Source organism: Macaca thibetana, chromosome 8 (genome assembly GCF_024542745.1).
Source record: "Macaca thibetana thibetana isolate TM-01 chromosome 8, ASM2454274v1, whole genome shotgun sequence".
Taxonomy (NCBI): Eukaryota; Metazoa; Chordata; class Mammalia; order Primates; family Cercopithecidae; genus Macaca; species Macaca thibetana.
In genome coordinates, this window is record NC_065585.1 from 121,194,790 (window position 1) to 121,220,200 (window position 25,411).

The window sequence follows — 25,411 nt, forward strand, 5'->3', positions numbered from 1 at the left end:
GGTGGGTGCCTGTAATCCCAGCTACACGGGAGGCTGAGACAGGAGAATCACTTGAACCCGGGAGCTAGAGGTTATAGTGAGCTGAGATCATGTCATTGCACTCCAGCCTGGGCAACAAGAACGAGACTCTATCTCAAAAAAAAAAAAAAAAAAAAAAAATGCCAGGCACGGTAGTGAACACCTGTGGTCCTAGCTACTCAGGAGGCTGAGGTAGGAGGATCACTTGGACCCAGGGAGTTGAGGCTGAAGTGAACCATGATCACACCACCACACTACAGCCTGGGTGGCAGAGCAAGACCCTGTTCTAAAAGAAAAAGAGAGAGAGAGAGAGAGACAGAGAAGGGAGGGAGGGAAAAGAGAGAAAGAGAGAGAGAAAGAAAGAAAGAGAAAGAAGGAGGCACTTTTCTTTGTCTTCACCTATTTATTTATATGTTTATTTGTTGAGACAGGGTCTTGCTCTATTGCCCAGGCCAGAGTGCAGTGGCATGATCATAGCTCACTGCAGCCTCTATCTCCCTTGGCTCAAGTAATCCTCCAACCTCGGCCTCCCAAGTAGCTGGGACCACAGGCATGCCACTGCCATGTCCAGCTATTTTTTTCTTTTTTTAGAGATGGGGGTCTTCCTATGTTGTCCACTCTGGTCTGGAACTCCTGGACTAAAGTGATCCTCCCACCTTGGCCTCACAAAGTGTTGGGATTAGAGGCATGAGCCACTGTGCCGGCTGCTCTTTTCTTTTAAAGTCCTACTTCCAATAGAGTTAAACATTCATTTGCTTTCTCAATGTCTTCTCTGATTAAAACAAAAAACATCTAGAGCCACTCCATGAAAATTTAAAAAGAGGCCGGGCGCGGTGGCTCATGCTTGTAATCCCAGCACTTTGGGAGGCCGAGGCGGGTGGATCATGAGATCAGGAGATCGAGACCATCCTGGCTAACACAGTGAAACCCTGTCTCTACTAAAAGTACAAAGAATTAGTCGGGCGTGGTGGCGGGCGCCTGTAGTCCCAGCTACATGGGAAGCTGAGGCAGGAGAATGGCGTCAACCCAGGAGGCAGAGCTTGCAGTGAGCCGAGACTGGGCCACTGTACTCCAGCATGGGCGACAGAGCGAGACTCCGTCTCAAAAAAAAAATAAAGAAAAAAAAAGAAAATTTAAAAAGAAGAAAACTCTAATTGAGCTCCCTTCCCAAACAACTGTTTTCCCTAACAAATAAAATTTAAGTTCACTGCTGGTGTGGTGCTGTTTTTAGACATTAACAATTCCCAACAATCATTGGAGATCCCAATTCATTCAGCCGGTGGACCTCTCCACCTGGCCAGATGTCCACTTGGTGAATTTAGCATCCCCCCACTTTTTTTTTTTTTTACTTTCTGCATTGGTCAGAAGACATAAATATTTTAAATAACCAAGATTCATGTTTAACTATCATTTCTACACATTTCTTCAAATCTGGGTTTCCTTCTTACAGGGCTTGTGAGCTTTGGTGTATTTCCTCATGAAACTCCCTAAGTACTTCCTAAACCTTAATTAATGACCAGCTCCTCTGAGACATAATTATGAACACTTTTAATTTAACAAAAGCACAGGGAATCCTTGTTTCCACTGTTGTGTGAAAGTAACCTGGCTTCAGTTTCTATTTATATGAAGCCATTAAATGTTAAGCTTCTGTGTTAAATGCAGGTAAGAGAACCGTAGAATATTTTAAAAACTAGAGTAAAATGAGCATTTCTAAAATAGCTACGCAGAACAAAAGGTATTTTATAATGTATAATCTGCAATTTTATATAAAAAGCACTACATAGGCCAGGCATGGTGGCTCACCCCTGTAATCCCAGCACTTTGGGAGGCTGAGGCGGGCAGGTCACCTGAGGTCAGGAGTTTGAGACGAGCCTGACCAACATGGAGAAACCTCATCTCTACTAAAAATACAAAATTAGCCGGGTGTGGTGGCACACACCTGTTAATTCCAGCTACTGGGGAGGCTGAGGCAGGAGAATCGCTTGAACCTGGGAGGAGGAGGTTGCGGTGAGCCGAGATTGCACCATTGTACTCCAGCCTGGGCAACAAAGAGTGAAACTCCGTCTCAAAAAACTACATAAATTATTTATAATGTACTATATCATATTTATATTTTATCATATATTTTAATTTATATCCATGAGTGCATTTAGTTTTGATTAAATTACTTTGGAATGACCTGTCCCTCCCACAGTCTTGTGATCTAAAAAGATGACCAAGTCGGCTGGGCAAAGTGGCTCACGCCTGTAATCCCAGCACTTTGGGAGGCTGAGGCTGGTGGATCATGAGGTCAGGTGACAGAGACCATCCTGGCTAACACAGTGAAACTACATCTCTACTAAAAGTACAAAAAATTAGCTGGGTATGGTGGCATGCACCTGTAGTCCCAGCTGCTCAGGAGGCTGAGGCAGGAGAATTGTTTGAACCCAGGAGGCGGAGGTTGCAGTGAGGCGAGATCATGCCACTGCACTCCAGCCTGGGCAACAGAGTGAAACTGTCTCAAAAAGAAAAAGAAAACCCAAGTCCAGATAAAATATTTAATTTTTTATAATTAGCAAAACATGGCCCAAAGCAACATCCTACCAATAATAGCCTGATATCAATTAGTAATCTCTTTGGATACACGTAAAAAAATGCTAATGAAATTTCTGCTAACTGGTAAATATAGATTTACAGGTTGATATTCAGGCCACTGTTTGGGTAGTGCACAAACCCTTCTTTTCTCCCCGACTTCTTTTTACAGGCATTGGGTGGGCAAACCCCTTAATGGCGCATCATCCCTTTGGTCTTCCCAGCAGAATCCCTTATGAAAACTGTGATAAGAATTGGCAGTCCCAGTCCAGGCGCTGTGGCTCACGCCTGTAATCCCAGCACTTTGGGAGGCCGAGGCGGGCGGATCACGAGGTCAGGAGATCGAGACCATCCTGGCTAACAGGGTGAAACCCCGTCTCCACTAAAAATACAACAAATTAGCCGGGTGTGGTGGCGGGCGCCTGTAGTCCCAGCTACTTGGGAGGCTGAGGCAGGAGAATGGTGTGAACCCAGGAGGCGGAGCTTGCAGTCAGCAGAGATTGCGCCACTGCACACCAGCCTGGGAAACAGAGCAAGACTCCATCTCAAAAAAAAAAAAATTAAAAAAATTGGGAGTCCCAGACCAGCTGCGGCGGCTCGCCCCTGTAATCCTAGCACTTTGGGAGGCTGAGATGGGTGGATCACTTGAGGCCAGGAGTTAAAGACTAACCTGGCCAACATGGTGAAACCTTGTTTCTACTAAAAATACAGCAATTAGCTGGGTATGATGGCACAGGCTTGTAATCGCAATTTAGGAGGCTGAGACAGGAGAACGGCTTGAACCCAGGAGGTGGAGTTTGCAGTGAGCCGAGATCACACCACTGTACTCCAGACAGAGCCAGACCCTGTCTCCAAAAAGAAAAAGAAAAAAAAAAAAAGAATTAGGAGCCCCAAAGCTGCTGTCACTTCCTGCTTGTGACTGTTGTTTGCATCATTGCAGAACAGGAGAAAATGGCGGCAACCACTACGTAACACAGTTGATTGGTCCACAGGTAAGATACCAAGGTAAACAGCACTGGCATTCAAGTTGCTTGGGGCAAAAATTTAGAATCAGGGACGCCTTTCCACACACTATATCCTGTCAACTTCCTCCCCCTACTGTCTATTTTCCTATACAGCAGATCTTTTTAAACTTAAAGCGTAAAACTGATTTGTCATTCCTAATGAAAACCCTCATTAGGGCCAAGGGCGGTGGCCCACGCCTGTAATCCCAGCACTCTGGGAGGCCAAGGCAGCAGGATTACTTGAGGAGTTGGAGACCAGACTGGGCAACTTAGTGAGACCCCGTCTCTAAAAATAAAATTAAATTAGCCGGGCTGGCTGAGGTGGGAGGATCTCTTGAGTCCAGGAGTTTGAAGCTGCAGTGACCCGTGACCCCATCTCTCAAAGAAACAAAAATAAATGTCTTCTCCTTTCCCGAAGTGGTCTGACTCTTGTCAACTTTGAGCTGGGACCAAACTTCTTCCCCCATGTCCGCTGCAGTCCAGACAGACTGGCCTTGTTTCTGCTGTTCACACATACTGGCCTCAAATAGACGAAGCTTATTTCTGTCTCAGCATTCTTGCATTGACTGGCCCTTTGGCTTAGAACATTCTTCTACAGTTACAAAGCTCAACTCAAAAGTCACCTGGTTAGAGCCCTTTCCTGGACCACCTCTATCCCTATCTGCGCATTCCCTACCTCACTACCCTGTGTTAATTTATCTGTAGTACTTGGTTTTTATTTCCCCTCACTCCTTAAGGGAAGCATCTTTGTCTTGTTCACTGCTATGTCATACCATACCTGGCAAAGTTGGAGCTCAACAATTTGTTGAATGAATGGATTTCATCTTACTCTTGTCTGGAGCAGAAGTTTTTCACCTGGGGCACAGGGGCTTCAAGAGATCATTTCCTTCTCGTCTACCTCCCGTCCCCATGCTGCTCCCAATTATAAATGAAATTAAAGGTTTGAGTAGATTTACACATGCTATGAGTGTGTATGAGCAATCATGTATTTTTCTCAAAGGATTCTCAAAGGAATCCAAAGAACAAAATGTTAATTACTACAAGTACAAAGCTTTAATTTATAAAACACTTTTGCGTATTTAGTCCTCATTGTGCTTATACCTACCTTATAAGGTAGGCAGTGTAAAATTATAATTTCTACTTTGTAAAATTATTGAAATGCAGAGAGGTTAAACATGTTAGAGATCACACAGATAGTCAATGATGGAATTGACACAAATCCGTTCTTATGGATGCAAAATCCTGTGGTTTTTTTATTTTTTAATTTATTTTTATTTTTATTTTTTTTGAGACGGAGTGTCGCTCTGTCGCCCAGGCTGGAGTGCAGTGGCCCGATCTCAGCTCACTGCAAGCTCCACCTCCCGGGTTTACGCCATCCTCCTGCCTCAGCCTCCCGAGTAGCTGGGACTACAGGCGCCCGCCACCTCGCCCGGCTAGTTTTTTGTATTTTTTTTAGTAGAGACGGGGTTTCACCATGTTAGCCAGGATGGTCTCGATCTCCTGACCTCGTGATCCACCCGTCTCGGCCTCCCAAAGTGCTGGGATTACAGGCTTGAGCCACTGCGCCCGGCCTATTTTTTTATTTTTTTATTTTTATTTTTATATATGGAGTCTCGCTCTGTCGCCCAGGTTGGAGTGCAGTGGCGCGATCTCGGCTCACTGCAAGCTCCGCCTCCCGGGTTCCCGCCATTCTCCTGCCTCAGCCTCCCGAGTAGCTGGGACTACAGGTGCCCCCACCACGCCCGGCTAATTTTTTGTATTTTTAGTAGAGACAGGGTTTCACCGGTTTCACCGTGTTAGCCAGGATGGTCTTGATCTCCCGACCTCGTGATCCGCCCGTCTCGGCCTCCCAAAGTGCTGGGATTACAGGCGTGAGCCACCGCGCCCGGCCTTTTTTTTTTTTTTTTTTTTTTTTGAGATGGAGTCTGGCTCTGTCACCTAGATTGGAGTGCAGTGGCGCGATCTCAGCTCACTGCAAGCTCCACCTCCCGGGTTCACATCATTCTCCTGCCTCAGCCTCCTGAGTAGCTGGGACCACAGGTGCCTGCCACCATGCCCAGCCAATTTTTTGTATTTTTAGTAGAGACAGGGTTTCACTGTGTTAGCCAGGATGGTTTCGATTTCCTGACCTCATGATCCACCTACCTTGGCCTCCCAAAGTGCTGGGATTACAGGCATGAGCCACCATGCCCAGCCAATCTGTGTTCTTTTTGAAGATAAAGACACAATCCAGAACTCTGGGGAAGTAGGTTTGCATTGGTTCTTACCTTCGTTTGCTCAAAAATTACCAAACATCAATACTTTTCCAAGGATTCTCCCATTTAAACTAGTTTACAAGGCTGCTTTAAGTTTTTCAGTGAAAAAACATTATCATCAGTTAGATCAAGGCAGTCTTCCATGCAGTCAGCCTCCATTTCAAACAAAATATTGAGAGAACATACTAACCGGCCAGGCATGGGGGCTCATGCCTGTAATCGCAGCACTTTGGGAGGCCGAGGTGGGCAGATCACAAGGTCAAGAGATAGAGGCCAGCCTAGCCAACATGGTGAAACCCTGTCTCTACTAAAAATACAAAAATTAGCTGGGCGTGGTGGCACACACCTGTAGTCCCAGCTACTCGGGAGGCTGAGGTAGGAGAATCGCTTGAACCCAGGAGGCAGAGGTTGCAGTGAGCCGAGATCACACCACTACACAACAGCCTAGGCAAAAGAGTGAGACTCAGTCTCAAAAAAAAGAACATATGAACTGAGGAACACAAAATTATTTTCTACTAAGCTTGGTTGAGCATAATTAGAAAAACAGATTTGTAGGAATATACCTTAAAGCCGAATAAAGACGATATTGAGATCTCTGTTTAGATTTTTATTTTATTTATTTTATTTTTGAGACGGAGTTTTACTCTTGTTGCCCAGGCTGGAGTGCAGTGGTGCAATCTCAGCTCACTGCAACCTTCACCTCCCGGGTTCAAGCGATTCTCCCGCTTCAGCCTCTCAGGTAACTGGGATTACAGGCATGCGCCACCACACACAGCTAATTTTGTATTTTTAGTAGAGATGGGGGCTTCCCCATGTTGGTCAGGCTGGTCTCGAACTCCTGACCTCAGGTGATCCGCCTGTCTCGGCCTCCCAAAGTGCTGGGATTACAGGCTTGAGCCACTGTGCCCGGACTTATTTATTTATTTAGAGACAGAGTTTTACTCTTTTGCCCAGGCTGCAGTGCAGTGGTATGATCTCGGCTCACAGCAACCTCCATGCCCCGGGTTCAAGCGATTCTGCCTCAGCCTCCTGAATAGCTGGGATTATAGGCACCTGCCACCAAGCCTGGCTACTTTTTGTGATTTTAGTGGAGACAGGGTTTTGTCTTGTTTGCTGGGCTGATGTCAAACTCCTGACCTCAGGTGATCCACCTGCCTCGGCCTCCCAAAGTGCTAGGATTACAGGCGTGAGCCACCACACCAGGCCAGATTTTTATTTTTGTAGACAGGTCTCAGTGTTGCCCAGGCTGGTCTCAAATGCTGACCTCAAGCAATCCTCCTGTCTCAGCCTCCCAATGCACCAGGATTGCAGGTGTGAGCCACCACACCCAGTCTGTTTAGATTTTACCTGCCCTTTTAGTTAGAATATTTCACTGAATCATGTATACTGAAAAATCAGTATGATCCCTTTTGTAAAATCAGCTTTCCCAGAAAAGAAAAATGTAAATTCCATCTCTCTCTCCTGTTCTCTTGATTTTCAAGAGGGGGAAAGAATTCTACAGTATTTGCAGAATCTCTACAATGCTTAAATTGTGTGAATTTGGCAGCTTAAGCTATTTCACTTCAAGGGCCACATCTATAGAATAAACCAGACAATGGCTTCAACAGAGCTTGTTTTATAAACCTCAAGAAGTTAGAGAACATGCCACTTGAGAGAATCGCCTGTTCTGGGAGCATACTCAAGATCAAAGAGTTTTTTTTTTCTTCCTTACTAGCATCTATAATTAAAGACCTAATCCTTTATTTTAAGCAAGAAAACGATTCCCTTTATTGAATTAGTTGTTTTTCTTCTTAAAACCCAAAGGTTGACATCAAATTTTGGGGTGAATGTCCTATTAGTTAGCTTGGGTCATTCTTTGATTTTGATGCATTTAAAATGTTAGCCAAATGCAGGAAGACAAACTATATTTTTTTCTTTTTGAGATAGAGTTTTGCTCTTGTTCTCCTGTTGCCTAGGCTGGAGTGCAATGGCGTGATCTCAGCGCACCGCAACCTCCGCCTCCCAGGTTCAAGTGATTCTCCTGCCTCAGCCTCCCAAGTTGCTGGGATTACAGGCATGTACCACCATGCCAGGCTAATTTTGTATTTTTAGTAGAGACAGTTTCTCCATGTTGGCCAGGCTGGTCTCAAACTCCTAACCTCAGGTGATCCGCCTGTCTTGGCCTCCCAAAGTGCTGGGATTACAGGCATGAGCCACCGCGCCCAGTCCCGACAAACCATATTTTAAGAGAGCACATTGGCCGGTCACGGTGGCTCACACCTGTAATGCCAGCACTTTGGGAGGCCGTAGTGAGTGGATCACCTGAGGTCAGGAATTCGAGACCAGCCTGGCCAACATGGCGAAACCCCATCTCTACTAAAAACACAAAAATTAGCTGTGCATGGCGGCACATACCTGAAATCCCAGCTACTTGGGAGGCTGAGACGAGAATCTCTTGAACCTGGGAGGCAGAGAGTGCAGTGAGCTGAGATCGCGCCACTGCACTCCAGCCTGGGCAACAGTGAGACTCCATCTCAAAAAAAAAAAAAAAAAGAGCGTGTCATTTAGAATTACTTCATCAAAAAACCGTGTTCAGGAGCCTCCTCTGGGAGATCCTGATGGCTGTGTGTCACACGAATGCATTTGTGAAAACCTGTGTGGATTATTGCCTGAGTTTGTTCTTAGGGAACCTCAGTGTTCCACAGATCTGTAAGTAAACTGGTTGTAGAAAAACATCTAGAGAGTCTGGGTGTGGTGGCTCTCGCCTGTCATCCCAGCACTTTGGGAGGCCTAGGCAGGGGGATTGCTTGAGCCCTGGAGTTCGAGACCAGCCTGGGCAACTTAGCAAGACCTCGTTTCCACTAAAAATCAAAATTAGCCAGGTGTGGTGGCGCATGCCTGTACCCCCAGCTAATTGGAAAGCTGACATGGGAGAATCACTTGAGACCGGGAGGTTGAGGCTGCAGTGAGCCATGATCGTGCAACTGCACTCCAGCCTGGGTGACAGAGCAAGACCCTGTCTCAAAATAAAATTGAAACAAACAAACAAACATCTACAACCTAGTAGAACTTCTTGGCTTATGATTGCCAGGGTCAGAACACTTTGGGGTTATTCCTTAACCATAATTGATGCTACCATCTTGGAATCTGATCCACTGCTGGATCAAGGATACTTTGTTATAAAGGATAAAGGATTGCTGTTATAAAGGATACTCCGTTAACTCCCTTCCTTCATTAAAAAACAAAAACAAAAAAAACTCAACAACCTGACAAGGCATGGGGCAAGAATAGACATCTGGCCGGGCGCGGTGGCTCAAGCCTGTAATCCCAGCACTTCGGGAGGCCGAGACAGGCGGATCACGAGGTCAGGAGATCGAGACCATCCTGGCTAACACAGTGAAACCCCGTCTTTACTAAAAAATACAAAAAAAACTAGCCGGGCGAGGTGGTGGGCGCCTGTAGTCCCAGCTACTCGGGAGGCTGAGGCAGGAGAATGGCGTGAACCTGGGAGGCGGAGCTTGCAGTGAGCTGAGATCAGGCCACTGCACTCCAACCTGGGCGACAGAGCGAGACTCCGTCTCAAAAAAAAAAAAAAAAAAAAAAAAAATAGACATCTGCTGAAAAGAAATAAAACTGTTTTTTGGCTGGCAGTTCTTAGCATCCTTACCCGAAGGCTGATAAAGGACCCGTGGATCGCTCCCAACCACTGATTTTTTTCCCCACGATTAAAAAAAAAAAGGTCAGCTGAAAGCCACCAATCACGAATGCAATATAATTCTGTTTATTCCAGAGGATGAAAGGGATTCGCCCCTGCTGGGATTTGAACCTGTCACTCTTCAGAAGTCTAGGTATTTCACCCTAGATCATGACGAGTACAAAATCTTTCAAATAGATGAGCATTTTGTTTTTCCACACATCAAAAACACCACGTCCACATTTAGTGTGATTGCTATTTCTTGAAGTGGGTTTTGCCCAAATTCAATCCAAGCATCACTGAATGGTAAAGTGCACAGAAGGAACGAAATAGGAGAGTACACTCATTATAGCATTTTTTGAATTTCAGTTATTTCACCTTCCACCAAAAATGTCCTAGATGGCTTAGCTGATTAAGAGTATTACAAAGAGATGGCTAAGGTCAAGGTTTTAATCTACTTAATGGCTTGTTTGCTTAGCTCTGTTCTACGCGGGCCACAAGTACACCTCTCTCAAACTTAACGTTTCCAAATAAAGGTGGACTGAGTAATAAAGCATAAGCGAAATCATCACCGATGACTGGAAGACACAACAGGAACTGCTCGCCATGGAAAAGGAGCATTTCCACCAACACAGAACTTCAAGACATTTCATTTAGTCTTTTTTTTTTTTTTTTTTTGAGACGGAGTCTCACTCTGTTGCCCAGGCTGGAGTGCAGTGGCACGATCTCGTCTCACTGCAACCTCTGCCTCCTGGGTTCAAGTGATTCTCCTGCCTCAGCCTCTTGAGTAACTGGATTTACGGGGGCACACCACCATGCCCGGCTAATTTTTGTATTTTTAGTAGAGACGGGGTTTCACCATGTTGGCCAGGCTGGTCTCAAACCCCTGACCTCAAGTGATCCACCTGCCTTGGCCCCCCAAAGTGCTGGGATTACAGGGGTGAGCCACTGCACCTGGCTCATTTAGTCTTTTCATTCATTCTTTCCATATGGTCAGTGCTGACATCACAGAAAGAAACCAGATACGGCCTCCACCCAGAAGGAATTTGGTATGCAAAGAATAGCAATTACAATGCAAGTCCTGTAACTGAGGTATGCAGAGACAGACTCCTGGAAAGGCAGGAGGGACTGCAGGCAGAAAAGGACTCGAGGTATCAGGAGCTGAAGGGCAGAGTGAATGTCATTTTGACAGCAAATGGCGTAGTAGTGAGGTAATGCAAATTAAATGACCAACACGAGCCACTTCATATATTATTCTTGTTTTAACAAAGGAAGGAGTAACAGGCATTTGGAAATCTCTAATGGAGGTAGTCATAAGATTGAACCAACTTTTTTTTAAAATCTTACTAGTCATTTCTGTTGTTGAAGAAAAACAGATCCCTGACCCTACAACTAAATTGGAAGGAGAATAATTTTAGCATTTTAAGTCTCATTGGCAGAGGACTTTTCCCTGTAAGATATAGAAATGTGGCTGAAACAAACTAAGCACACGTTATAAGTTTCAAGTTTATATAAGATAAAACAGGGTGATAGAAAAGTCTTCTTGGAAACACAATTCTTTGATCATGCAACAGTGAGATCACAGCCTCCGAAAGAGATAAACTAACCGATTTTGGCCAGGCTTGGTGATTTGCGCCTATAATTCCAGACTTTGGGAGGCCAAGAGTTCAAGGCTAGCTTGGGCAACATAGCAAGATGTTTCTATAAAAAAAAAAAAAATTTAAAAATCAGTCAGTCATGGTGGTAGGCACCTCTAGTCCCAGCTACTCAAAAGGTTAAGGTGGTAAGATTACTTGAGCCTGGTAGTTCAAACTCACTCTCTCTCTTTAGATAGATATAAAACTATATATATAGATACAGAGTTATCTATCTATCTATACAGGAAGATAGATATATCTAGAGAGAGAGAGAGAAACCAATTAGGTTTAAAGTGAGTATAGGCCAGGCACGGTGGCTCATGCCTGTAATCCCAGCATCTTGGGAGGCCGAGGCAGGCTGATCACCTGAAGTCAGGAGTTCTAAGACCAGCCTGGCCAACATGGCACAACCCCGTCTCTACTAAAAATTCAAAAATTAGCTGGGCATGGTACCGCATGCCTGTAGTCCCAGCTACTTAGGAGGCTGAGGAATGAGAATTGCTTGAACCCGGGAAGCGGAGGTTGTAATGAACCGAGATCGTGCCACTGCACTCCAGCCTGGGTGACAGAGTGAGACCCTTTCTCAAAAAAAGAAAAGAGAGTATAAAAGTTTCCTTCTTGGCCTGGCACAATGACTCACGCCTGTAATCCCAAAACTTTGGGAGGCCAAGGTGGGCTGATCACCTGAGGTCAGAAGTTCGAGACCAGCCTGGACAACATGGTGAAACCCCATCTCTACTAAAAATACAAAATTTAGTCAGGAGTGGTGGCGGGCACCTGTAATCCCAGCTACTAGGGAGGCTGAGGCAGAAGAATTGCTTGAACCCGGGAGGCGGAGGTTGCAGTTACCCGAGATCACACCACTGCACTCCAGCCTGGGCGACAAGAGCAAAACTCTGTCTCAAAAAAAAAACCCAAAAACCAAAAACCAAAAACCAGCTCCTTCTAAAATCCCAAATGATGATGAACCAGACCTGGTAAAAACAAAACTTTGTGAGACACCATCGCCACCTTGTGTTCAACAGCCTTCATTACATCCACATTTATTGCAAATGATCACACGTGGGATTCTCAACAATTACAGAATATAGCTTTATTTATAGAATCTTACAAATAAAACATTTACAGTCCACATAAGTTAATTTTCCTTTCTAATTTCTTCTCATAACACCTGAGTTATTTTAAAAAAATACTGTGATGGAATTGCAGAACTGTAAAGGGAAATATGAACAATAAAATCCTAACCTCTCTTGTAGAAATCAGACTTTTTTTTGAAGCAGATGCCCAGCATATTGCCATCTCTTTGGAAGAGGACTTACTATAATCAGATCTTACGCTACCCAAACAGGGAAGCTGCCTTTTTAAAACCCAAGGTTAAGGACCAGTGAAGAATCGCTCCCATTTGACACTAGACACAAAATACCTTTGGGGGCAAAGACAGGGGCAAGCTGCGCGCCAGTGGTGAGGTGAGAAGGAGCAGAACCCCTGTCCCTGCCTCACTGTTCCTGCACGTGACATACACTTTCCTTGCTAATTTATTAATAGGAGCTGGTGCATGTGGAAAACAAGGTTGAAGCTGCTAATGCCAGGGGTGAAAAAGTCCTCCCACTGACTTGCTACTCCTTAGACTTCTAATATGTACAAATGCTTGAAACAGCAAATTCAACACCTAAAAATCGAAAGAAATCACCAGTTTTTGGGGCAAAGCTGTTGCCACAATCAGTGGCAACTCAAGTCAGACGATGTGAGCGCACCCCTCCCAAGCTCCGACTAGGACTGACCTCTGCGCCAATGACAGTTTAAAGAGGATTTCCCTTTGAGGCAGCTGTCTATGGAAGGAAATTCCTTAAGGTAATATAGGTGTGCATAAAAAGGGAAAAAAAAACCCTATTTCATATTTCAATTTGTTAAACATTATAGTTTTGAGCTCCTCTCCTAAACTAGAAATCCACTAACTCTATATTCTACTCCAAGACAAAGGGTATTATGTTTAAGGAATGACAGGATCTATTGGGAATGCTAAAATTATAAATTTAATACATCAATGCAAGTTAGGTTAAAGCAAAATCTTCCAGAGTCTTCAACTTTGAGTTATTTTCTGCTAGCTCCTGAAAGCAGCTTGAGAAGAATAAAACAGAAAAGACGAAGAACCATTTTAAAACAACAATAATAATGACAATATAAAAAGTTAGATTCCGACATTCAAGGAATTGGTTCTTTGGTAAAACTGGACCATAATCTTACCAGGAAATCAGTCCTGATATTTAATCTAGAATCTCCATCACTGAAATTCTCCCTCTTCAGCGTATTCTCAAATGTACCAAAGCCAACAGGCAAGATCAAAACTAAAAAAAAGAATCACCAGCAGTTTTCCTGCTCATGTTCTTTTCAAGAATATTCCTGGTTTGAGAGATGTCTCCCAAGAAGAGAAAACAAAATGGATGCTGCTTGTGATTACTGAGAGTGGACAGTTTTTCTATGTAAGAGAAAAGCTCAGGCATTGGTAGTGAACCAGTACTCCTGTCAGCCATGCACATGAATCAGTTTGCAAACATGGCCCCTGGGCTCCAACTGTGGGCACCACTAAGAAAGGCTTCTGGAGAGACAGGCTCCCCAAAGTGGCTAAAGAATCTCACATTATCAATATGATAATAATAAATCAATTCACCTAGTGAACCTGGAGATGAGCTCCCCTTGAAGCCAGAGCTCGGAGGCAAGGGCTCCACAGTGCCTGAGGCTGGCCGACAGTTTTGCAGACAAGTATCTCCATCCATTTTCTGGAGAGAGTTAGAGCAATTCATATTCAATTCAATACAGGATTCGACTTTTTTGCAAGGAAGCAGTAACCTAGACGGGTCATTGAAAACCCATCTGCAACAGAATCATTAGGCCCGCCATTCAGCAAACATCTGCGATGCCCTAAGTGAAGTTTGTGACCTTATGTTTCAGAGACCCCCTATTAGTCATGCTTTGATTTATGGAAGCAGTAAATCCTAAATTTTGCCTGCACTGATTCCATTTCTGATTATCCTTGTCTAAGTAGAGCATAAATGGCACCCCAGTTCTACAACTCAGCTTGCCACTCTGCAGACGTCTCAACTAGCGGGGAGGATAGTTTGTGCAGTCTCCCCTCTAACACACAGGTCTCAAATGTGCTCAGAATGTGCTTCTAGGGAGGCAGCTACAAAGTCTCTTAGAAGATGGCAGTGGGGAAGAGGAGGTAAAAATCACAGCCAAACCAACTGTTTTCTTGCAGACAGCCTGAGCCTCCATTCTGTCAGTTGTTCACCTGAAAGAGGGGGTCCAGGCAGCCACACCGCCACGTTAGCTCACTTGGACAGCCATGAAACACCAGGTGCTGTTACAAAATCAATACCCAGCATCTCAGTAGGAACAAGTGAGCATCCTGACAAGACACACAACAGCGGTTCGACTTCCTCTCCCATTCAGGATGAACCCTGCCTCGCTTCTCACCCTGCTCCTGTGTTCTGACTTCAGGTTCTCTTTGAAAGAAGTAATAGGCAATTAAACAGACTTTGAAAAAATGGGAAGGCTTCCTGTCTCCTGTCTCTTCTGTTGGCCAGCTGGAGGTCCAAGGTGCCCAGTGAGAGTCATGGGCCCTACACTATGGAATCAACTCTTGATATTTCTAGCCAAGTTCTAACCACTGGCTCTAGTTTTGCATTGTTGGGTAAAGGATTCAAAACCTGGCAGCACTGGTTCCAAGAGGAGGCCAAGGTAATCAGAGAAAAATGTCAGGCTTGTCTTGTAAGCTAGATTCAGGTTCCAGAGTCACTGAGAGAAAAGGTGAGAAGAGGGCAAGAGGCACTAGCGAGAGACTGGTTACCAGAGCAGCTTATTCCTAGGATAGAGCATTTTACAAATGGCTGACATTTGAACGCAGGAATACGGTCTGTGTCAGTTTTTCATAGAACGGTCTCTTCCGTGGTGCATTGTGGATGGTGAGTCCTCCGGCTGGCGATCGGGCAGCCCAGGGCCCGACTTCCAGTCCTACAGGCTCTTGGCAGGGCCCTACCCAATCTGGATCTGTCCTGAATACATGGTGAGGACCACCATGATGGTGAATCCAGTCAGGAGGCCCAGGTTCTGGATGACAAACGGAATCAAGATGCTGCCCTTCCTTTCATCCTCTTGACAGACCTCATTCATCTCAGGGAACTGGGAAAGAAGCAAGAAACAACACAGCTGCAATTCCTTGCTTAATCTTGTAAGTCCAGGGCAATTCAGTGATGGAGATATAGATCAGGTTGGTTGACAAAGAAAATTAACAGGGCCGGGTGCAGTGGTTCACCAGGTCAGGAGTTCGAGACCAGCCTCACCAACATGGTGAAACCCTGTCTCTACTAAAAATATAAAAATTAGCTGGGCGTGGTGGCGCAGGCCTGCAGTCCCAGCTACTTGGGAGGCTGAGGCAGGAGAATTGCTTGAACCCGGAAGACAGAGGCTGTAGTGAGTGGAGATCACGCCACTGCATTCTTGCCTGGGCAACAGAGCGAGACTCCGTCTCAAAAACAAAACAAAACAAAACAAAAAAAAGAAAATTAACAATAGCAGGTACCACGTCTTTACAACTATCTAGGTAAAACAAAGTACTCAACCTGTATGTGGCTCTGGATGAGTTTAGAGGCTGGCTAAAAATAAATATACTCTGATAAAAAAAAATAAACTTTTTATTATAGACTCCCCCCAACCCCGTTTTTGAGACAGGGTCTTGCTCTGTTGCCCAGGCTCGAGTGCAGTGGTGCGATCATAGCTCACTGCAGCCTCGAACTCCTGGGCTCGAGCAATCGTCCCACTTCAGCCTCCTGAGTAGCTCCACAGGTGTCTGCCACCATGCCTGGCCTTATTGTGGACTTTAAATACTTGAAGAGGTCTTTTTGTTACCAAGATGTTATTAACAGGCTAGACACAGTGGCTCACACCTATAATCCCAGCACTTTAAGAGGCTGAGATGGGAGGATCCCTTGAGGCCAGAAGTTCAAGACCAGCCTGGGCAACATAGAGACCCCATTCTATAAAAGTTCAAAAAATTAGCTGGGCATGGTGGCTGGAGCCTGTAGTCCTAGCTGCTTGGGAGACGGAGGGAGGAGGATCACTTCAGCTCTGGAGTTCAAGGTTGCAGTGACCTATGGTCATGCGACTGCGCTCCAGGCTGGGTGAGTGACGCTCTGTCTAAAAAAAAATTAGGCTGGGCACAGTGGCTCACATCTGTAATCCCAGTACTTTGGGAGGCCGAGGCGGGCAGATCACAAGGTCAGGAGATCGAGACCATCCTGGCTAACACAGTGAAACCCCGTCTCTACTAAAAATACAAAAAATCAGCTGGGCGTGGTGGCGGGCACCTGTAGTCCCAGCTACTCGGGAGGCTGAGTCAGGAGAATGGCGTGAACCTGGGAGGCAGAGCTTGCAGTGAGCCAAGATTGCGCCACGGTACTCCAGCCTGGGTGACAGAGCGAGACTCCATTTCAAAAAAAAAAAAAAAATTAAAAATTAAAAATTAAAGAAAAAGACATGTCCAATGCATTGAGATAAAAAAAGAAACAAACCAAAGTATTGCCATTATTGTTTCAGGGGCAGTTTCTTTCCTTCCTTCTGTCTCTTATCTATACACAGCTATTCCATAATAAGTAATAAAGGCCATAGATTGATTATCATCATTTTCTTTAATGACATATGCAAACAAAAACATAAACTTTTCCTCCTTTAAAATCTAATGCCCTCTTAAAAACCACTGAATGGCAGGTACACCTTAAACAGACAAACTCTGTGGTGTGTGAAAGAAAGCTAAGAAAGCTGTTATTAAAAACAAACTATCAGCCGTGTGCAGTGGTTCATGCCTGTAATCCCAGCACTTTGGGGAGGCCGAGGCGGGTGGATCACCTAAGGTTGGGAGTTCGAGACTAGCCTGGCCAATATGGTGAAACCCCATCTCTACTAAAAATACAACAATTAGCCAGGCGTGGTGGCGCACGTCTATAATCCCAGCTACTCAGGAGGCTGAGGCAGGCGAATCACTTGAACCCAGGAGGCAGAGGTTGCAGTGAGCTGAGATCACACCACTGCACTCCAGCCTGGGAGACACAGTGAGACTCCGTCTCAAAAAATAAAAATAGGCCGGGCGCGATGGCTCAAGCCTGTAATCCCAGCACTTTGGGAGGCCGAGACGGGCGGATCATGAGGTCAGGAGATCGAGACCATCCTGGCTAACACGGTGAAACCCCGTCTCTACTAAAAATACAAAAAACTAGCCGGGCGAGGTGGCGGGCGCCTGTAGTCCCAGCTACTCCGGAGGCTGAGGCAGGAGAATGGCGTGAACCCGGGAGGCGGAGCTTGCAGTGAGCTGAGATCCGGCCACTGCACTCCAGCCTGAGCGACAAAGCGAGACTCCGTCTCAAAAAAAATAAATAAATAAATAAAATAAAATAAAAACAAAAATAAAAAAACTACCTACCTAACGCCCCCATAGTTGCCCTCCCATCCAATGAACTGTGGAATACTTACCATATCAGCCAGAGAAATATACAAGAACATTCCTCCAGCCAGCGCAAAAATCCAGTTGGCAGAGAAGTGGCTGCCGGCCAGGATGCCAAAGGCCAGACCCAGGTAGCAGCAGCAGGCAGAAAGGAAGTTGAAGAAGAGAGCCTGTTGGATGCTCATCCCAGCGTTGAGCAGGATGACAAAGTCTCCTACAGCAGGGAGAACGAAAAGGGGAGGGACGATGAAAGAAGAGTCAGATGGACATGGTGATACACACTTGTCATCCCAGCTACTCGGGAGGCTCAGGTGGGAGGATCGCTTGAGCTCAGGAGTTTGACTCCAGCCTGGCAACAGAGCGAGAGCCAGTCATACAAGGTCTTGGGAGACAGCGTGCACTGATGACATCAGACTGCTAAAAGTGTGGGTGAAAAAAATCAAGACAGCCCTAGACTCAAGACTGAGGGAACAAGACAGGCCCTTGAACTTTCTGTTCAAGACCTGTCTCCTTTGCCAAACTGGCCGTATACCCAGCCTAGAGGCTGAAAATCTTTCCCAGGATTTTAAAAATAGATGACCAGCTGGCACTGGCCTCCTCATTTCTCTCTGGATTCATGGTGAAACAGAAGGAACCCCCTTCCTCACGACTACCATGGAAACAAAATCAAGACTGCGAGAAATGAAGTGTCGAGACTGCGAGAAGTTAAGTGATTTGCCCAAAGTCACAAGTCAATATATGGCAAAGCCAGAACTTGACCCTAAGTTGTCCCTAAAGCCTCTGGAGTAATTACTGGCTTTTTATACTCTCCCTCTGATCAAACTAAGCCCCTCCTACCCCCTGGTTCATCCACCTGCCAGGCACCTGAGCTTTTGGAAGATTAACAGGCTAGAAGAGAGAGCCTTTACTGAGTGCTCAGAATAGCACCTGGCACATGGGAAGTCCCTCTCACCCTTTGCTTTCCTTTAATCCTCACTATCATTCTAAACCCGCCTCCTGTGTTCAATTCTTATTAACCCCACTGTATATGTGAGAACTGAGCCACTGCATACGGGGCTAACAGGAAACAAACACCCCTATAAAAACCCCATCATTTTAAATTATCTATTTAATTGTTAAGAAATGGTGATTAGGCCAGGTGCGGTGGCTCATGCCTGTAATCCCAGCACTTTGGGAGGCGGAGGTGGGTGGATCACGAGGTCAGGAGCTCAAGACCAGCCTGGCCAACACAGTGAAACCCCATCTCTACTAAAAATACAAAAAAAAAAAAAAAAAAAAAAAAAAAAATAGCCAGGCGTGGTGGCGGGTGCCTGTAATCCCAGCTACTTGGGAGGCTGAGGCAGGAGAATCGCTTGAACCCGGGAGGTGGAGCTTGCAGTGAGCAGAGATCGTGCCACTGCACTCCAGCCTGGGTGACAGTGCGACACTCCGTCTCAAAAAAAAAAAAAAAAAAAAGAAACAGTGATTAGGGTCCATGAAGCTTTGGGAGCATGTTAATCAGCTACAATAAGCACTGTGAAAACAGGGAGACGGGAGCAAGGAACCAGCCACAGGAAGGGGGCCTGTACCACCACCCGAGGGAGCACCAGTGGAACGGGGGACGCACACTTACCCAGCTCATGTGGGAACTCCTCACAGAGGATGGCCACCGAGGTGCTGATGCCTTGGAAAACCGACACAGTGAAGGAAGCACCAATGGCCAGGCCGTCGATGAAATTGTGGAGGCCGTCGCTCAGAGTGATCATCCAGGCCAGAGTGCCGATGTCAGAGTAGCGGACACCTTTCAGCCAGTAGCAAGCACTCTGGGAAGCCTGCAGGTCCTAGGAGAAAGCACACCCACGGGGCCAGCAGAGTCAAAGGCTGGACCGCGTGCCCTCAAGGTAAGCCTGACTCGACCTCTTAGAGGCTCCACCAAGCAGCTGGTGGCCCACTGACCTGCACAGAGAGCGAGCCCACAATGACCTTCTCGTCCACCACGGGCGCCTTGCCGTCCAGCTCGCTGTTGCAGTGCTGAGGAATCATGTGGTCCAGGTCCCCGTTCTGCAGCTTCTCCATCACCCCCTCTTCCTGGTCCTTCTTGGAGGGAAGTGTCTCAGAGGCATAATGGCTGTGTCCGTGATGATGCTGGAGGGGTGACAGGGAGGAATCAGCATGACATTCACCAAAACCACAAACCTGACTGAGCACATGCTCCAAGGAGGCGCTTCACACACTGGAAGACCTCAGCCCGACCATCAAAGAGGACACAAGCAGGTCACGCGCCCAGAAACGTAGCAAAAGCTGTTATATAAAGCCATGGTTGGGCACGGTGGCTCACACCTGTAATCCCAGCACAGTGGGAGGCCGAGGTGGGAGGACTGCTTGAGCTGAGGAGTTTGAGAGCAGCCTGGGCAACGAAGCGAGACCCTGTTTCTAATATCTATATATAAAGCCGCACCGAGTGCGAGGGACCTGGTGTCAGACAGATGTCAAAGCTGCCTCCCTGGGGTACATGCTTATTCCAGCAAGGCAGCCACTGCTCAAATATTTAGAGCTCCTCTTTTGCAATGGCTAATCTCACTCAATTCGGCAGCTATTTAGGGAATAACTGCGTGCCAGCCACTAAAGATATCTTTTTGAAACTGTACTATAATAGTCCTGTTTCTCTGCAGCCTCATACTTCATACAGAATGAATGCATGTCATCAAGCTCTTCTCCCCATCCTGTAAAGCTACCAATATATTAAGAAAATCATCTAGAACAAAACAAAGGCGATAAACTACTGCTTAGTAGAAGGCACCCTGGCCAGATCTAGTTTCTGGTCTGGCCTCACTTCTGGCCAAATACCCTCAGGAGGGGAAATGGGATTGTCTCCTCAAGAAATTCGAGTTTCATGAAATTGGTGATATTGGGCTAAGACCGTCACCACCACCGCCACCACCACAATACATCGACATTTTTTGAGATGGGTGCTTTCCCTAGAAGAGCTTTCTTCAACAACAGTTGAGCCTCACCTCATTTTTCTGCTTAAGAAGAATCTTCAAGATCTTCTCTGTGAAAAAGAAAAGATAAAAGCCCCCAAACACCACGGCAGACTTGGAGACATAATAATCTTCCAGAGGGTTGAAACCAAAAGCCTGTGGACCCAGGAAAAGAAAATGAGTTTTAAAGAAAATAAAGCATCTTTACTGGTCTTATCTCTTAACTACTTCCTTGACTCTAGGAAAGGAGAGAGGCATACTAGAGTAACTCTGCCATCTACCCATCCTCTTTCCAGCAAAAACCTAGTCCTTGGTGTTTCCCTGATGTGACAACACTAAACCTGCCAGGTTCTTCTCAAGCTTATTTGCTGATGCAAATGACTGATCATCTGTAGAATTTTAATCCCAGAAAGAGAAATCTCCAATATGGTTTTCCACTTTTGATTTCTCTTGGTGCTTGGCTATGAAGGCATTCACTGCCAGCAGATTTCATACTGAAGGAGCAGACACTTGTATTTATTTTCATCTTATCTAGTGTTCCTGGCTGACCTGCCTGTAAACACAAAAGGAGATGGTGTAATTATACTTTCTAAAACAGGAAACCCATTTCCCAGTTAAATAATAAGAACTGCAGCATCTTCCTGACCGCAGACTCCCCCGTGACCACAGAACCAAGAAAGCGGACTGTGTTATTGCGAGCGTCAATTTTTGGGTTTTGTTTTGAGTCCTTTCTGAAATTGTCACTTATCAAAGAGGGAGGGGAGAATCCACTGGGAAGAGGACAGAAGGAGAAATCAAGAGAATTCTGTCCTAGGTTACGCTCCTGATTTATGGTGGGTTCTTGTGAATATGTTTAATGGCCTGCCCGGGCACGGTGGCTCGTGCACTTTAGAGGACTGAGGTGGGTGGATCACTTGAGGCCAGGAGTTTTGAGGTCAACCTGGCCAACATGGCGAAACCCCATCTCTACTAAAAAAGTGCAAAAATTACCTGGGCCTGGTGGTGTACTTATAATCCCAGCTACTAGGGAGGCTGAGGCAGGAGAATGGCTTGAACCCAGAAAGCAGAGATCACAGTGAGCCGAGATCGCACCACTGCACTCCAGCCTGGGTGACAGAGTGAGACTCTGTCTCAAAAACAAAAACAAAAAGTATGTAACGACTTGCTCCTATTTTATTTTTAAAAATTTTTGTGGGTACATGGGAGGTATATATATTTACAGAGCTGTTCCTCTGTTTTCTGATCGGAAACGGGCCTTGAATAAACTCCAGCCCTCTCATGAATTGGTCCAAAATAAAAGTTGATCCCAACTTCAAGGAACTCTGGGCTGTTTGTTGCCTTTCTGTTTTAAAGAGGCCAAATCCAGTCATTACCCTCCAGGGAAACAACACTTTATGTTTACTTTCCAGGGGAGTCAAATCATCTTGGGGGAAAAGTGAAGTGAAAACAGGCAACTAACACCTCGCTGCAAAAAGCCACAAAGGATGGTGAATGCAGAACCACAAGCTGAGCTTCAGAAATCCCAAAAGCTGGGTTCTCGGCTCAGGGATACGCACTCTGGTGCAGGTCAGATTCCAATGGGGTGAAACGTTACTTGTTTATCGATGCCATGGATTTAATCTAAGGATCCACTAGGAGGGAGCCAACTGACATTTTACAAAACACCAAGTGTTGTAAGAGGCACATGCAGTCATCTCTGCTTCAACTGAGGTGCTGTCCAGGCTTGCGAGACCACCCACAGGGAGACATCCTGTGCTTATTGTAATTAATGGCTCTGCTGAGGGGATTACACCAAATTAGATGAACCACCATCAGTGCCTTCTTTTGTGGCAAGTTTTCTCATGAACTTATTAGGCAAAGGTACCGTCAAGGTATATAAAACCAGACAGTGTTTGACTTGCATTGCCTTTGCCCCAAAACTCTCTATGGACGATCTTTTTACTGAGACCTATGGGTTCTGATGATATAGGGGTTGGTTTGTTTTGAGACAGAGTCTTACTCTGTCACCCAGGCTGGAGTGCAGTGGTGTGATCTCGGGTCACCGCAACCTCCATCTCCTGGGTTCAAGTGATTCTTGTGCCTCCCGAATAGCTGGGATTACAGGTGTGCGCCACCATGCCTGGCTAATTTGTGTATTTTTAGTACAGACGGGGTTTCACCATGTTGGCCAGGCTGGTCTTGAACTCCTGACCTCAAATGATCCACCTGCCTCAGCCTCCCAAAGTGCTGAGGAAATAGGCGTGAGCCACTGCGCCCGGCTGATGATGTGTTTTAAACTTCTCTGTACCCAACGCCTCAATCTGAGCACCATAACTGAGCCAGAGTGAGCTCGCTACACTGCATCTTTTCACTCCGCACCAGACTGCACTTTCCGCACCAGGCACTCAGTGCTGCCCACAACACTCGTTCCACCCTCACAGCATCGTCCTGAGGCCGCTCTATTGCTCTCCCCATTTCACATCTGAAGAAACAGAGGCACTGTGAGGTCAGTGGCATGTCTAGGGTTACAGAACCTACTGATAGCAGAGCTGAGATTTGAACCCAGCTCTTCAGCCTATGCTAGGATGCCTCTCCTAGCTCACGCCTAAGTTCTAGCTTCACTTTCCAAAAGGAAAGGGCCTCCAGGTGCCCTCTCTAGGCCTTCCATCCAAACGGAGGTCCTCCCACTGTGCCCGCCGGCGTGCTCCGGGGTGAAGGCCCTGGCTTGCCATACCTCCGGAATGAGCTGGAAGAGGGCGTTGGAGTAGAGGGTTCCAATCGCCAGAGCTATGAAGTAGAGCAGCAGCCTCTTGTAAAAGGTCTTCTTCATGAAGGGCACCACGCTGGCCCCCAGGAGGGAGCAGAGGGAGATGACGGTCACACAGAGGAGACCATATCCCCACACTGCCATGCGGAGGGAGGGCCAGCCCCACCCAGGGCAGGGAGAGAAGGCACGCGCCCCATTGCACAGCAACCACCATTTAGGGGGAAGAAGGTGGAGCAGATAAGGAGGTCGAAAGGAAAAGTTTGGTGGATATGAAAGGAACAAAAAAGAAAAATCAGAGAGAGACAAGTAGGGAGGGAGAGAGAAATAGAAAATTTGTTAGTGATTCAAATCTGATGAAATTTCCTTCAACCAGTTCAGAAGAAAGAGGAATTCAAGGTGGCCTTGGAATCCTGTGACTTCTGCCCCTGTGGCCTGGTGGCCCCAAATCATTCCTGCCAGTGGTGTGACTGGCAGGGCAGGGTGCTGCCTTGTCACACACCCAAGGTGTGCCCAGACCTATCACAGAGGCTGTCTAGGACAGACTTTGGACTCGAGGGCTCTCTTTATAGGACATACAGGCATGTGGAAAGAGGCTGATCACTGTGCTTCTGCGTTTGCTTCTGCATGTCCATTTCATATAGCGCAGGGTCAGGTGACACCATGACCACATGGTTTGCTTTGTGCGAGATACAACCAAGCCAGATGTGCAGCGCAGAAGGGATGGAGAACGATTAATGAATGCCCAGAGCCCATAAAATTCAGTGTCTTAACCTATCAACTTCTTTGCTCATTTCCATGTGCTCTGAGAGGGGTTCCAACATAGAGAACAGAGTTCCAGGAACACCTTGTCACAAAAATATTTCCTTGAACATTTCCCAGTGTGACACTCCATCCAGGCCCAAAAGAGGGTAAGACAGAACCAGACCAGGATGAGACACTCCCTGGCAGGCCACAGGGGCAGAGCACACACAATTAACAGTATTTCCATTTTAGTAGGTCACAAGGCACTTCATTTCAAATCTTTAAAAAATTAACGTATTCCATTGCTGGAGCTGAAAAAATAGCCCAAGTTGAGGCCTCCCCTGCAGAGTGTTGTCAGATCCATGCAGAATTTTGAGATGGCACTAAGATGGTTCACATTCAACCAGGAAGAACAGGCAAGGCATAGCATCCCATCTGCTATCTTTTCTGGATGAGTCTTTTGACTGGGAAAGCCTGGGAAGTGGCTGACATGGGATCTTTGTGAAGGGCAGCGTCCACCACTCCCTAATGGGGTCAACCATGCGTCTGTGTATCCTTACCTCCGACAGCAGCATCCCTGCCTGAGCTAAAACAGTGGGCAGACTGTCAACTTGGGTCTTATTTTTACAGCTCCTCTGTGATAACAATTAAACAACAAAATTAACATTTCAAAACAGTCAAGTCAAAGTACCAGGAAGTCAGTCCTTTTAGGAAAAAGTCAAGATGCAAGGTACGAAGGACGGAGAGCCCCTTCTATTTATCTTGTCATTTTAATTTTGCTTGGTCTTAGTCTTTGTTCTATGTTTGGCTCTCTATGCTAGAAATGATGGCCTGCTCAAAATTAAAGAACACTCGCTTTTTAGGCCAATTCTACGTATCAGTTGGTAACTTCTTTTCCTTCCATCTCATTCCAGATGGATAAGCTCTTAGCGCCCAGACCTGAGTCCTGCCAGGATTTCTCCTTAGAACAGAGCGAGTACTTAGCACCAAAGGCATGGATGGCAGCTGATAGCCGCAGCTTTCCTTTGATGCCCTATGTATGGGGCCTAGGAAGGGAGAGGAGACAGTCAAGTCCCCAGGAGGAGGGAAAATTGGAAGAACCTTGCATCTGACAGCACCTGCAGAGGCCAGAGGAGTGAGACGTGGGCCCTGAGATCCAGAGTTAGAAGTTGTTTGTGGCTTTGATACGAGGGACAGGTTCATTTCTCAGGTGGCAGTCACTGGGTGCCCTGGAGCCCAGGGTAGGGGAGGAATTGATTGGCTCAGCTGCACCGCCCCAGGGAAAGAGGACGCGCACGTTTCTGTTCTACTGC

General features: G+C 46.3%; 1 protein-coding gene across 5 annotated transcripts in view; it reads right to left on the reverse strand.

Moving 5' to 3' along the window:
- Positions 1-12,236: 12,236 nt before the first annotated feature.
- SLC39A14 (solute carrier family 39 member 14) overlaps positions 12,237-25,411 on the reverse strand; it is a 60,986-nt gene continuing 47,811 nt past the window's right edge. For 3 of the 5 annotated variants that reach the window (XM_050801434.1, XM_050801432.1, XM_050801430.1), the window contains exons 4-9: positions 23,325-23,494; positions 20,645-20,767; positions 19,587-19,775; positions 19,264-19,471; positions 17,681-17,865; positions 12,237-15,337 (exon numbers count right to left, since the gene is read on the reverse strand). In XM_050801434.1, coding sequence (XP_050657391.1) covers positions 15,191-15,337; positions 17,681-17,865; positions 19,264-19,471; positions 19,587-19,775; positions 20,645-20,767; positions 23,325-23,494 — 1,022 coding nt within the window. In that variant the 3' untranslated portion in view covers positions 12,237-15,190. The remainder of the gene's footprint in view (positions 15,338-17,680; positions 17,866-19,263; positions 19,472-19,586; positions 19,776-20,644; positions 20,768-23,324; positions 23,495-25,411) is intronic. The other 2 variants (XM_050801433.1, XM_050801431.1) reach the window with 1 other exon arrangement.